At 46.0% G+C, this 14665-nt stretch overlaps 1 protein-coding gene across 1 annotated transcript in view; it reads left to right on the forward strand.

Moving 5' to 3' along the window:
- Nucleotides 1-6001: 6001 nt before the first annotated feature.
- The window catches only part of RAP1GAP2 (RAP1 GTPase activating protein 2), a 194404-nt gene continuing 185740 nt past the window's right edge, over nt 6002-14665 (forward strand). Inside the window, exon 1 of the mRNA XM_079955552.1 lies at nt 6002-6104. Within this exon, the coding sequence (XP_079811678.1) occupies nt 6052-6104 (53 nt within the window). The 5' untranslated portion in view covers nt 6002-6051. The remainder of the gene's footprint in view (nt 6105-14665) is intronic.

Below are 14665 nucleotides of genomic sequence, written 5' to 3' on the forward strand. Positions count from 1 at the left end.
CCCGTGGCTGCTGTGCCGCCGCGCAATTTCTGTTCTCATCCTGAAGCAAAGTTCTTAACCTGAGGTACTATTTCTGGGTTAGCGGAGTCTGTAACCTGAAGCGTCTGTAACCCGAAGTACCACTGTATATGTTTTTGGTGAATGTGTATGCACATGGAAGAGCATGCATGAGAAAGCCTAGGCCTGCTTTGGCCACACACATCACTGGCGTAAGGTCCCTGGAGGGATGGCCAAGGGCAGGGGGGGGGATGTCTTTGGCCCTCCAGATGTTGCTGAACTGCAGCTGCCATGCTTGCCTGCCTTAAATCAACGGATCCCCATGCAATAACTGTTAGGGTGTGAAACCTAAGACGCTGGCAAGTTAGCAATGTCATGTGACTTTAAGTAGTCAAGCTTGTTAAGTTGTTAAGTTGCTCAGTATATAAAGAGTGTTTGTTTTCTGTGCCTTGCGGGCGTGAAGCAAAATGTCTGAAAGCTCCGGAGGTGTTTCTGTTATCTTTCTGCAATAAACCTGTCTTTGGAAAGACAGGCTTCCCTGTGTCGTTATTTCCTTGCTGCTGAGACTCTGAAGCATGTACTGCAACAAGAATCTCTGCACTGGACTTAATTAATGCTCTGCAAAGAGAACTGTTGCTGGTTGCGCAGCGGAAGCGTTTACTGGACCAGTACACAGACTCTCTTAATAACCTCAGTGAGCCACCATTGTTTCCAGTAAAGACCTCTAAAATGATAAGCCTGTGAGTATGTCTGCAAGATATAGCATCCCGAGTGTATAGATGCATGTGAGCAGGACTGGTAAGAGCTGCCCTTTCAAGATGAACCTGGAAAACATCCACTGTCTTCTGCTTGCAGAGAGTCTCTAATCAAAGGTGCATTAGGGAACTTTAGACTCCAGACTTAATGGGCTTACAGCCTCCCTATCTCCAGATGATAGCGTGTATTTATTTAGCTTACAACACAATATAGAAAGCTAGCTACATTTGGGGGTGGGGCGCAGATGGTGGTGGCTTCTCAACTCCTTCTGCGGAGTGGGACCTCTGTCTACTGCCTGGAAGCCCTGCTCCACCATCTCTATTGCAGATAAACGCTCTCTTTCTCCAGTGCCACAACCCATATGCACAAATCAATATTCAACCATCCAGACTTTGAGGGTGTCTATTCTTAGCTTATTATGTGCCTCGCCTGTTATGCTGCCTGCTCTTTCTGCCTCCAGCCCCTTCACCCCCACCCCCGGCAATGCCCTAGCTACTTCCTTCTTATTCTAGGAAACTATACATTTCTGTGAATGGAAGCGAGTGGTCCTGATAAAAAAGGGGCATCGTTTCTGCAGTGCATAGCCCTTTTGGCTTTCTTCATTGATTTCCTATTGCCTGAAACACACACAGCCCTCGATGCAACAACGAGACAGGGTTGCAGAAAGATCAAGGTCAGATATTCAGGGACAGACGGCTGTCTTCTTAAATGAGGTCATCGCTCCAGGATACAATCAGAGAGAAGAGAGTGGATGGGGTGGGGGGGGGGAGAAGAGGGAGGAGGAGCCATTGCATCACAGTCCTGCCACTCCTCCAGCTAAAGGTGAATGAGAAGCTGGTCATTGTCATCTGAGCTGGGGATAATTCCTGCAGCGTTTTGTGTTCTTGTTTCAAAACCTTCCACTTTAGCTGGACAGAACTCATGCCACAGAATCAGGGAAGCCAAAGCTGTGCTAAGTTGCCCATTCAGAGAGATCCCTATCAATACTTTGCAGGATCCTGGTGTGTTGAAGGCTATACAGTGGTACCTGGGGTTACAGACGCTTCAGGTTACAGACTCCGCTAACCAAGAAATAGTACCTCAGATTAAGAACTTTGCTTCAGAATGAGAACAGAAATCGTGCGGCGGCAATGGGAGGCCCCATTAGCTAAAGTGGTACCTCAGGTTAAGAACAGTTTCAGGTTAAGAACGGACCTCCAGAATGAATTAAGTTCTTAACCCGAGGTACCACTGTAATATGAATTCAACAAGTAACCTGGCAAAAGCAAGGCAGCCAGTTCAGGTGGCAGGTACTGGGGAATGTGTTTGTGGGGGGGGGGGGGGAGAGTAGTGGTGGCAACTCCCCTCCTTCCGGCCATTTCTACTTAGCCTAGTGGTAGCTGGTGCCCTTTGGAACTGGTAGGACAGAAGGCTGGGAGGTCAACAGTAGATGGCGCCAGAGTCAATGACAGGTGGAGCCACCTCCCTGTGAGTTCAACAGAAGGCAACATTAGGGCTAAGGAGGAGGAAGGAGACACTGCCAATCTCCCCACCCCAGACTGGTTGTAAGTAAGAAGGCCGGAAGATACGGATTGGCTGAAGGTCAGTGGGGTCAGTGGGGCTGAGTTTTATTCACCCTAATAGATGGACCTCCACTATCTAAGTTGATGGTCTTTCTCCTTGCAAGTAGGACAGAGCTGTGCATGTGCTGTTGGGCTTTGCCCTGGGCCCACTAAGCTAGCCTGCTGCCCTCAGTGTGGGGTTTGCAGCCCAAACCACAAATGCATGTTTTGCTAGACAAGCACAGGGCTAGTATGCAGAGAGTTCCTTCTGTGTGTGGTCACTTCCTTTGCCTCCTTTGGGCAGGAACTCTGTAACAAAGAAGAAAATCCTTTACTGTATATTTCCTTCTGCTTGTGAGGAGGACACAATATAAAACTTCTTTGGCTCTTTGGCTGTTGGTTCAGAGGTACAAAGAGTGCATGGAAATTTTCCCTGAGTTTGAATAATACATATTTTAAGGGTTTGCTGCCGATATATAATATCCCTGGACTCATCACTGATTGGTGTCATACATTAAAACTGTTTTCTTTATGCGATACTGACCTCTGGTGACATAGAAGGGAATTACAAACTTCACTTTTCAAATCCTTGATGTAGTTAAACCTACCATAGATATACAGTGGTCCCTCAGGTTAAGAACTTAATTCGTTCTGGAGGTCTGTTCTTAACCTGAAACTGTTCTTAACCTGAAGCACCACTTTAGCTAATGGGGCCTCTTCCTGCTGCTGTGCCGCCGGAGCCCAATTTCTGTTCTCATCCTGAAGCAAAGTTCTTAACCCGAGGTAATATTTCTGGGTTAGCGGAGTCTGTAACCTGAAGCATATGTAACCCGAGGTACCATGGTATCTTTCAGGGGTGTGTGTGTGTGTGTGTGTGTGTGTGTGTTTATCCCACTTTTCAAACAATGTTAGAAGTGGCTTACGTGAAAATAAAATCTAATAACAATAAAAACACACTTTGAAATATCAGGTAGCATTAAAGCAACAAAGCACAAATTAAAAGTGGCAGCAGAAATCAGTGATAATGCCTCTCTTTCAGAGCTTCCAGCTGTCTTGAGATCAGGGAAGAGAGGCTTCCCACTTGGAGGGAACAACTTCTGGTCACCTGTGAACACTGCCATCCTCTGCATTCATGCGCAAACCTCACTGAAACTTGCAAGAGCCAGATTCCTGCCTGAATCCATGGTTACAGCCAGGTCATTTTAGACTCTGGACTCAACATTGTCTCGCTGGCACTTGCTTTGGAGAACCATGTGGATTACTTCTCCTGGAAAGCACACCGTTAACATTTCACCTGTGAAGCACACCATTAACATTCCTCTCTCTGCTTCCTCCCAATGTTCAATGCATTGCAATGGTTTCTACATCCCCGACAAGATAAAGGAGGAATGGAGGACCTCAGAGCTGGGGGGTGGGGTTGGGTTCTCCAGCCCTCTCTATTGGACCCTCCTGGCTTTTCCCAGGTCACTCCCATTTCCCCCAGGCTATATATGTCACTGGTCCTGCTTTGCCCCTTCTTCAAGTGTTTTTGCCTGGCTGGAAGTTGTCCTTGGACTGTAATAATGCTACTTCCTTGCGTGGATGGAAGATAGGCAGGCATGCTTGTGAGTGTGTGTAGATACTAGCCCCTGCACAAAGGCAACATTCACATTATTGCTCCGCCCACTTTTGCACAGGCCACACCCACCTGTGGCCATTGGAAGGTTGCCCAGAATGGATGAATGTGGGATGAGAAAAGCTCCTCACTTCTGTGTCCTCACCCCTCCCAACCCCCCCAACTGTTATTTTTTTTTAATACATATTTATTAAAGTTTTTTGAATACAAATGCATAATTAATAAACAACATTACATATATCATAACATAATTTCGTCACTTCTTTGGACTCCCTCACGTCTCCCGCTCCCACTTACATCTTTACAAAAAAATTTTCCAAGCAAATTATCCACTTATTTGCAATCTTATCTCCGCTCATTTAAATAAAATCTAACAGTTCTCCAAAAAATTTATATTTTCCTTAATCTCACTTATCGTCAAGTTCAAATCTAATTCAGTGGTAGGCAATTATTTATGATCTAGCATCCTTCTTAACATTCAACCAAATTACAATATTTTTGTAAATAAATCTTGAATTTCTTCCAGTCTTCTTCAACCCTCTCTTCTCCCAGGTCTCGAATTCTACCAGTCATCTCGGCCAGTTGCATATAGTCCATCAGCTGCATCTGCCACTCTTCCAGTGTGGGTAGATCTTGAGTTTTCCAGCTCTTAGCGATGAGTATCCTTGCTGCCGTTGTTGCATACATAAAAAATGTTCGGTCCTTCTTTAACACCTTCTGGCCGACAATACCCAGAAGGAAGGCCTCTGGTTTCTTAGTGAAGGTATACTTAAATACCTTTTTCAACTCATTATATATCATTTCCCAGAAGGCCTTCACTTTAGGGCAGGTCCACCAGAGGTGAAAGAATGTTCCTTCATGTTCTTTACATTTCCAACATTTATTATCAGACAAATGGTATATTTTGGCAAGTTTAACTGGGGTCATGTACCATCTATATATCATTTTCATTACATTTTCCTTCAGAGCATTACATGCAGTGAAGTTCAGCCCAGTGGTCCACAACCTTTCCCAGTCCTCAAACATAATATTATGCCCAATGTCCTGAGCCCACTTTATCATAACCGATTTAACCATTTCGTCTTGTGTATTCCATTTTAACAGCAGGTTATACATTCTTGATAATACCTTGATAATACCCCCCCAACTGTTAAAGCAAAAAGCAAAACCCAGTTTCTCAGCCTTGGTCAAAGACATACTCTGAACATGTGCAGGTTTGCATTTAAGGAAAGCTTTTAAATCCTAGTCCCATCATGACTGCAGGAATAAAATGGATCTTGTTTTTGCTGGCCCGTGCAAAGTGGATTTTGGCTGCAGGTTTAACTCTGCTTGCTTGGGAGCAAGCCCTATTGAATTCAATAAGGCTTGCTTCCTAGTAAACATGGTTAGGATTGCACTGTTACTCAGCGATATGCAGGTGGGGACTAGCTGAAGGCAGACTGAGGTTGGTGGGGCAGTGCCCCATTTGCCCTAGAGGACCAGTCTCCAATCTTGGAGAGCTGCTGCCAGCCAGTGTAGACAACATGGGGCTACAATAATGGAGCAATAGACTGACTCACTGGGTTGTCTCCAGGGCTAGTCCTCCTCAGACTCGCTGAAAATAATAGGCATGGCTAACTTGGGTCCATTGATTTCTGAGTAAAAATGAGTTGGAGGCAACCCAGCATAAGGTAGATTCCTGCACTGCAGGGGGTTCGACTAGATGCCCCTGGGATCCCTTACAACTCTACAGTTCTGTGATTCTGTAAATCTATGATCCCTATGCCCCATAACCTGCTCCTTTCTGAGTGATCACTGGGGGTGCCCTGGCTTGTGGGCTAGAGCTCCAAAGGCAACCTTCCAGAATGCATCCAGCCTGAACCTCTAGAGAAGGCAAAAATCTCTGAGCTTTACCTTCCCTGACTTCCACTGGGTCCTGGCTTGCGTGCTTGAGGCCAGGACTGGGAGGTTAAGGCAGGCTCCCTCAGCAGTTTTGCTGCTTCTCGGTGCACCAACTGAGTACCTGGTTTGGCTGCTGAGTAGCTGCTGCTGCTCCTGCTGCAAAAACACCCTCTATTTGTCCCTGGCTGAAGGCAGAGCATCCTTGGGCTAGGTTAGAGCCGGTCCCTTTTCCCCAAGATCTCAGGAGGAGGAGGAGGAACCATGGCTACAAAGAAGAAAGGGCCGGGGGAGAAGAAATGGGAGCTGGTGCGATGGTGAGTGAGAAACAAGGAGACAAAGTGATGCAGGAACAATGCCGGCTGGTGAGGAGAGCAGTGCCTCTGCAAACTCCTGCCAGGAAGGGGAGGGTCCAGGCGGCACCACTCTGTGTGTGTGTGTGCGTGTGCATGTGCAGGATCCACGAAGGACAGGCTCAGTGTTAGGACACCTGCTCTGCAGGCAGGAGGTCCCAGGTAGAGATGAGGAAAGACCCTTCACTTGAATCTCTGGGGAGACGCAGCCAATCACTGTGGACCAGTAATTCAGGACCACCATCTGGGGGCAGTGGGATTTCCTTGGGGTGTGTGCTAAGAAGCATGTGTGTGTGTGTGTGTTTGCTGGAAGTGCAAATGACCCTCACAATTTGAGAAGCTGGTATTGCTGGACTGATTTAATCCATTTTGATGAATTTAAATAGTTGGTTTTGAGTAGATGTAGTGGTTTTGAGTAGTCGCAATGAATTGCGACTGTTTTGGATTATATTGTGTGACTGTGAGCTGGGCTAACTGTGAATTTATTTATTATATATTTTTTAATTAGTTTCCACATTTTTGTATATATTGACATTAACCATTTCACACATCCAAAAAAAATTTAAAAGATTCCTTAGAACCTACCGGACTTCCCTCCCTCCCTCCCTCCCTCCCTGGGTCCTTTCTATAATACAGAGTTATCTGCATACTTTTAAATTACTCAATTACTAATTTTCCCATTAGGAAAAAAGCATATGATAAGAAAGTCACATTACAAGCATCTTCACATTCCTGCCAGTGATTTTACATGTTTACAGTAGTCCTTTAAGTAATGGAAAAATTTATTCCAGTCTTTTTCAAATGCTTGATCTCCCTGGTTTTGGATCTTCCTTGTCAATTTCGCCATCTCTACATAGTCCATCGATTTTGTCTGCCATTCTTCTTTCGGTGGTACTTCTTCTTGTTTCCAATTCTGGGCTAGCAATACTCTCACTGCTGTTGTTGCATACATAAATAGGTGTTTATCTTCTCTAGGTATCGCTTCACCTACTATACCTAACAGAAAGGCCTCTGGTTTTTTAACAAATGTATTTTTAATCATTTTCTTCAATGCATTATAAATCATCTCCCAAAAAGCCTTTACCTTATTGCATGACCACTACATATGGTAAAAAGTACCTTCTTTCTCCTTGCATTTCCAACTGGAAATGGAAGGGCTAACTGTGAATAATGCTTTTTAGGAGATGGGAAACACTAGGGATAAGTTTATGGAACCAAGGGAGCAATGCCCCCCCCCCAACTGGGGGGGGGGAAATGAAGGGCAAAAATGAGCTAGATGAGTAGTCTGACTTGGTGTAAGGAACCTTCCTATTTGACAAATAATCCCTTTCTGTCTTGAGCATGAGGCAAGGAGAGGGGCGATTTTTTAGAGGAAGCAGAAGCACCTCTGTAAAGCTTGAGAGTTCCTGTCCAAAAGGAGCAGGTTTTAAGGTCTTAAAGAGAGAGGGGGTGGGGCGGGCAGCAGGATCCCACCTGGGACACTCTAGAGCAGCCTTTCTCAACCTGTGGGTCCCCAGATGTTGTTGGACTACAACTTCCATCACCCCTAGCTAGCAAGGCCAGAGCTCAGGGATGATGGGAGTTGTAGTCCAACAACATCTGGGGACCCACAGGTTGAGAACCACTGCTCTAGAGGAAGGAGATTTATCTGTAATGTTGGAGAGGGATTGCTACCTGAAGTCAGAAATTCATCTACTTTTAAAAGGAGGAGCATAGGATGCTGCTTATATTGAGTTGAGACCATTGGTCCATCTAGCTCCATGTTGTCTACACTGACTGGCAGCAGCTACCAGGGGTTTCAGGCATGGAATCTTTCCCAGCCTTACCAGGAGATGCCAGGGATTGAACCCGGGACCTTCTGCATGCAATGTGGGTGCCCTAACCACTTAGCTATAGAGCCCTTCCAGACCATAGAGGCAGCGAGTTTCTCTATTGGAGACATATAATGATGCGGGAGGCAGTGGAAGACAGAAGTGCCTGGCATGCTCTGGTCCATGGGGTCACGAAGAGTCGGACACGACTAAACGACTAAACAACAACAACAACAACGATGATGATGCTGTTGGTGTGTTGTTTAGAGTTTTTGACTAGGACTGGGTAGACCCAGGATTAAATGCACAGCATTTCTATAGCATCTGAAAAACGGATCAGTTCGATAGTGGTGAGCTCCTTTTCTTCCAGTGCAGCAGTGCAACTGGGAGGAATAACACCCCCCTGCACTTTTGCTGACCAGATGGCTCAGTGAAAGAACAGTGGGGCTGTGGGTGGGTCTTCTTAACCCCCCTCTTTCTCTGCCTGCCCCTCTCTTTTTCTGTACAGTGTGCTAATGCATGCACAAAATGCATGCCTGTAGGCCAAAAATAGGCTAACCACTTTTAGTTTACTTTAGTTTAGGGGTTCTTTTTTTGTTCTCACTGGTTTGATATCTCACCTTGCTGCCCTGTGACAAGGTGATGAGATGTTGTTATTTTTCTGGGCTGCAGCTTTTAGAAAATTATGTAAGCCTTGAAGGCCAGCCTGGTTTTGGCTGAATGTGCTTCCACCTTTGAATCGTAGGCAGGATGACTTGGGAAGGCAGGACCCAAACGACTGCAATTGCACTGACCACTGCACTGGCACGTGTGAAGTGCAAGGAAGAGGGCCTCTGAGGCATGTGCAGAGTGCATACCCGCTGCTAGGAACTTGTATGCTTAGTTTTCTTAAAGAAAAATAGTGGTACAGGAAGGCAAGGGTGTGTAGGCTGTATGGCTGAAGAGTTAGAACTTGGCTCAGGAAATATGCCTGTCTTCCTTCTTCTAAGCAATTGTTCTTCTAAGCAAATGTGGACATTTCTTCAGATTGATGAATTCGGTAAGTTTAAAGCCGTTTAATAGGGTCAGAGCCCAAACTGACAGCACGGCAAATATTTCAGCACCTTGGACAGCAACCAGCGCCGTAGGTCGGCTTGGACCAAGGCTGCCCTTTTCATTTCCTTATATGCCATAATCACACCCACTGCTCATTTCACATCGTGACTCTGGATTGGGGAAATCTCAGGTCTGGTTGCTTCCAGTTGCAGATCCTTATAGAACATTTAAAAATCCTATATACATTAACAGCGAACTCGTGGTTTAAGGGCGGGCTTCCTGCATGTTGTGCAGATGCAGTCTGCATCTCTAAACCACTGCCAGCTCCCTGCCCTATAAAGCAACATTTCGATGCGTAAGAATGGCACACGCCTCCAGCTTTAGGAACAAAGGAAGCTGCCCAACCCCCGGACAGGATTCTCTGTTGCTAAAGCTCTCGGCCCCATATTTTTCTATTTACGGGAGCCACACATCACCCTGTTTGCTCTGCTGCTCTTGCTTCATGCTTCCCTCTCAATACTCAGGTAGAGAGCATCCTGAGACCAAGTGTCCTTGACGCCTCCTCCCAAACAACGGCAGCTGTGACGTGATGAATGGGCTGAATTGCCTGATTCAAGCTGCTCCTAGCAGAATGACGTTCTGTCGGCGTCTCATGCGTTTGAATGAAACACGTCTCCACCAATACAAAGGAAGGGAGCCTTAAACCAATGAGGTTCTTGAAGGGGGTTGAATCACACCTAACAGGCACTCCCCCCCCCCCCGCTTCACATCTGAAAAAGAGGCCCCTAAAGAGGAATGCTTTTCAGCTGCTCACTCAGCGCCCTCTGCTGCCTACGGCGGGGCTAGGAATTAGGATTGAATCAAAACAAGTCATTTGGCGGGGAGGGGGGGGGGAGGGATATCAAGCAATTTCAGGAAATCAGCTCCTGTTTGCAAAACAATTCATTTCTGCAGATTGCATTTTGCGAAGAGCAAACAGTATTATAGAGGGAGAATATTACTCTCACCATCTTTTTTTGTTGTTGATAATTTTAATGTGGCATTAGACAGACAGATAGAGTAAACTGCTTATGAGGGTTCCTTCCTGTTGAACAGTATATAAATACTTTGTGGAACTCGCTGCCCCTTGACATTTGGCAGGGGATTTTGTTGCACTATGATTGTTATTATATAGGAGCCATAAAAAAAAAATGAGGGCAAGCACGGCAGCCACCTGCAATTTCAAACAATATTATTATTATTATTTATTAAATTTGTATATCACCCTTCATCTGAAGGTCACAGGACAGTTCACAAGGCAAAAATGCCAAATGAGAACACAACAACACAAGACAGAGCCAGAGAGTGCTGCTCTACTTCAAATTGTGTTCCCTTTGCGGTTACCTGCTGGAGACTCCAGTGGTGGCCAGAGTTTGCAGCACTGAATATATATGTACGCATAAGCTACGATTGGTCTTCTATCTCACATCTATGTCACAAGCCCCTGGCAGCCTTTTTGTGCTTTGGCCCTGCCCCAATAGCCATTTGTGACTGGTACCGAAGGACCATTTTCAAAATTCAAAATGTGCCTGCAGGTCCATGAATATCGGTGATCCCTGGTCTATGTAGTCTGTCTGCCTGCTTCCTTCCTGCTCCCACCTGCATTCACTGAAAAAGCTGGAGAAAAGCAAGGCCAACAGACAGCATGCTTATTATTTAGCACAATGTACATTGGTTACTTGCACTTGGGTGGCACTGTGGGTTAAAGAACAGAGCCTAGGACTTGCTGATCAGAAGGTCGGCGGTTCGAATCCCTGCGACGGGGTGAGCTCCCATTGCTCAGTCCCAGCTCCTGCCAACCTGGCAGTTCGAAAGCACATCAAAGTGCAAGTAGATAAATAGGTACCGCTCTGGAGGGAAGGTAAACGGAGTTTCCATGTGCTGCTCTGGTTCGCCAGAAGTGGCTTAGTCATGCTGGCCACATGACCTGGAAGCTGTATGCTGGCTCCCTTGGCCAATAAAGCGAGATGACTGCCACAACCCCAGAGTCGCTCACGACTGGACCTAATGGTCAGGGGTCCCTTTACCTTGACCTTTACATTGCTTCCTGAATCAGAAAATGGATACTGTCTCTAAGCAGAAGTTTTGGACTCTCTTTGATTAGAGTATTTAAGGCAGAGGCTACCACACACCGTACAGCTGTCACAGAGGATTATTCCTGCATTGGGTGGAAGGGTTGGGTTAGATGTTCTTTGAGGTTCCTTCACATTCTGATTCCAATGTTCTGTGAAGATGACATGAGTAACTGTGGCTGGGTGACTCCTGTTCAGGAGAGGGTCCCAGCTGGTGCAGAAGGCTGATGCAAGGGGTCCAGCAACAAAGCTAGATTTAGGAGAACCTCCAATCTTTGAGTCTGATCCTATTTACTGACCCCCTTCCGCTCTTCTCTCCAGCTCCTAGACTTGGCAGCAGCCAGTGAATCCAACCAACAAATCAGTTCAGACTCCACTGCTGGGGTACATATATTCCCTTTCCCACATAATAATAATAATAATAATAATAATAATAATAATAATAAACAACTGATTACTATCCCCCCCCTGCATTTTCAAAATGTAGTTGCTTCTATAGTATGTATGCAAAAGGAATGTGATAATCTAACCTTGGAACCAGTAACTAAAAATGAAAAATGTAAAAAAACCCAGGCTTGCTTTGACCTCTGATCCTGACCCTTGACCCCCATATCACTGCCTTGCCAGCTGTAGTCTCCATTTCCCCCTCTAATGCAGCATATGCCATCTTTCCAATTAGATTTGGTTTTGATTTCTGCTTTTTCTTCTCCAGAAGGAATGGGGTGCGTGCGCCGAAAGACAAAGAGAGAGAGAGAGAAAGAAAGAGAGAGAGAAGTATAATTATTCTTTAACAAGGAATCACTTGCCCGTAAACATTTCATATGCAAATGAGTTGGTACTAACGAATGTTCCTGATTGCCAAGTGGAAGTCGTGGAACATGCCTTTGTTCCTTCTCTAAAGCAAAGGAACAGTTGTAATTACAGATATTTTTGCTCGCACATAGGCGGAGAAGCAGCCCTTAATTGGCATAACAAGCCTTGATTCAACTTAACGTTGCTTAATAAGCGCCGGCATCTGCCGTGACATTCAGAACATGATTCGAGGGGCATTGCTCTGGCACCTTCTGAAATAATCCACAACTGAAGAAATGACTTGCTGTGTGGTTTTGTCAAGGCAGTCATAGGAATGAAATGGCAAGCCTTTACAAATAAAGGTCAATGCTAGGTCTACTAGGAGCTGTGATCCATTTTTTTCTGTCTGGGAGACAGCCAGTGCAAACTTCTGTGATGTAGGAAATTTCAGAGTATGGCAGTGATGGGTGACCGAATCCTTAAGTGGCTTTAACACTGGGTGCTGAGTGCTCAAACACGGCTTCTAGTTAGTGCAACAAGCCTCAGGTTGGTGTTAGATTGGCTGTTATTACGAGCCTTCAGGATTTACAGTGGTACCTCGGGTTAAGAACTTAATTCATTCTGGAGGTCCGTTCTTAACCCGAAACTGTTCTTAACCTGAAGCACCACTTTAGCTAATGGGGCCTCCTGCTTCCGCCGTGCTGCCAGAGCACGATTTCTGTTCTCATCCTGAAGCAAAGTTCTTAACCTGAGGAACTATTTCTGAGTTAGCGGAGTCTGTAACCTGAAGCGTCTGTAACCTGAAGCATCTGTACCTGAAGGTACCAATGTACTTTGACCCCAGTTCATATGGTATCAGAAGTGAGCCAGCAGTAAATCAGATCTTGCAAGTTGGAGCGAACTCTTCCCTGGCAAAAACACAATTGGCACAGAGTTGGTGGAGTGCAAGCAACTCATCTCTGGTATGTTTTGCCCTCCATGAAGCAGTTGATGAGACTGAAGGTCCCTGCCTCCCCATGGCAGCCTAAGTCCCCTCCTCTCCAAGGTTTTCCCAATAATAATAATAATAATAATAATAATTTATTATTTATACCCCGCCCATCTGGCTGGGCCTCCCCAGCCACTCTTTCCCCAAGCAATCTTAGACTGTGCCTGCATGAAGCTGGCTTCTCCTCTGCCCTCTTCATGCCTCTCCTGGTACTGGGAGAGCGGGGGGGGGGGTGGAGGACCGGCCTGACTCATCTCTGCCTCTTGACCTCCTTGCTCTCCTGCTCCAGCTTCTGCCTCTGATTCTGGACTTCTCTCTGCCAACAACTCTCTCCACTCACTAAGTCCTGTTACCCTTTCAGCTTCTGACACCTGATCTTTCCAGTCTTCTTTGGGAGGGTTGGAGGCTGCAGGGTCACCAGATGGAGAGGCAGGTCAGGGTCAGGGCTCAGACCAGGCTCCCAAAGAAAGAGGGAGACACCTACACCCAAGGCTGATGGACAGGAGTCCCCAGAGGAACATCCCAAACTACCAGGCCCTTTAAGACCAGAGCCTGGATTCTAATCTTCCCCTGAAGACATACTGTATTTTTCTGTGTAGAAGACTAGCCCCCCCCCAAAAAAAAATAATGTCAAAAATTAAGGGGCATCTTATACATGGGGCCATCTCCCCCCTTTTTCTTAAATCTAAGTCTCCTCCAAATAGGGGGCGTCTTACAGATGGAAAAATATGGCGCCCTCCAACATTTCTCTGATGAAAATAGCGATGTCCCATTCCATAATGATAATTTTACTATTTATACCCCATACATCTTACTGGATTGCTCCAGCCACTTTGGGCAGATTCCAATATATATAAAAACATAATAAAGCATTAAACATAAAAACTTCCCTATTCAGGATTGCCTTCAGATGGCTCGGGAGTCGGATAACTTCATACCCTCCAACATTTCTCCAATGAAAATAAGGACATCCTAAGGGAAAGTGGGACATTCCAGGATCAAATCAGAAACTGGGACGGCTTCTCTAAATCAGGGACGTCCCTGGGAAATAGGGACAATTGGAGAGTCTGTGAAGAGCCAGGTGCCTTCTATTGCGCACCATCAACTCAGCAGTGCAGGCCAGAGGGTTGGCCTTCTGAGGCTCTGGGGTTCCCACAAGGGGGTGGAGCCTGGAGGAGGTAGCCCGGAGACAGAGGCTGAAAAGGCCTCAGTCTGCCCCCAGCCTTTGTTGGAGCAAGTTGCTTGTGTGGAGCTGTCTGTGGTGCTGTAACCTTGAATCATCCTTGTTGCACCACTTTCCCCATTGGATCCAGCACTGGGCCAGAACATGGGAGTTGAAACCTCGTGTGCTACCTCCATTATCCAGACCATAATAGCCATTTGGCTCAAGAGCTGCTTTTGAGAGGCAAGATGGCAACACTGACATCACAAGCTCTGGCTCATCACTCTTGCTGATTTAAAACCCTGACCTCATTTTGATTTTTTTTAAAGGACTGCTTGCCACACCCTCATATATGTCTGGGATGCTTTAACCATGATTCCTGCTTTGCAAGGGGTTGGACTAGATGACCCCTTTTGTTCCCTTGCAGCTGTACCATTCTGATTCTATGTCTGTTCAGAGATGGCCTATCCAGAAAGAACATTTTCTCTTAATGCCAAGAAGAGATTCTGGCCTCTCCCTGCTCCACATTTCTCCTTCCATGGAGATTTCAAAATGATTTTAAAGCATCACTGGAGAAACTGCAGCCATGTTTAGCTGTGGATACCTTGTTAGTCTAGTACCCTGGG

This window comes from Podarcis cretensis, assembly GCF_951804945.1.
Source record: "Podarcis cretensis genome assembly, chromosome: 15".
Lineage (NCBI taxonomy): Eukaryota > Metazoa > Chordata > Lepidosauria > Squamata > Lacertidae > Podarcis > Podarcis cretensis.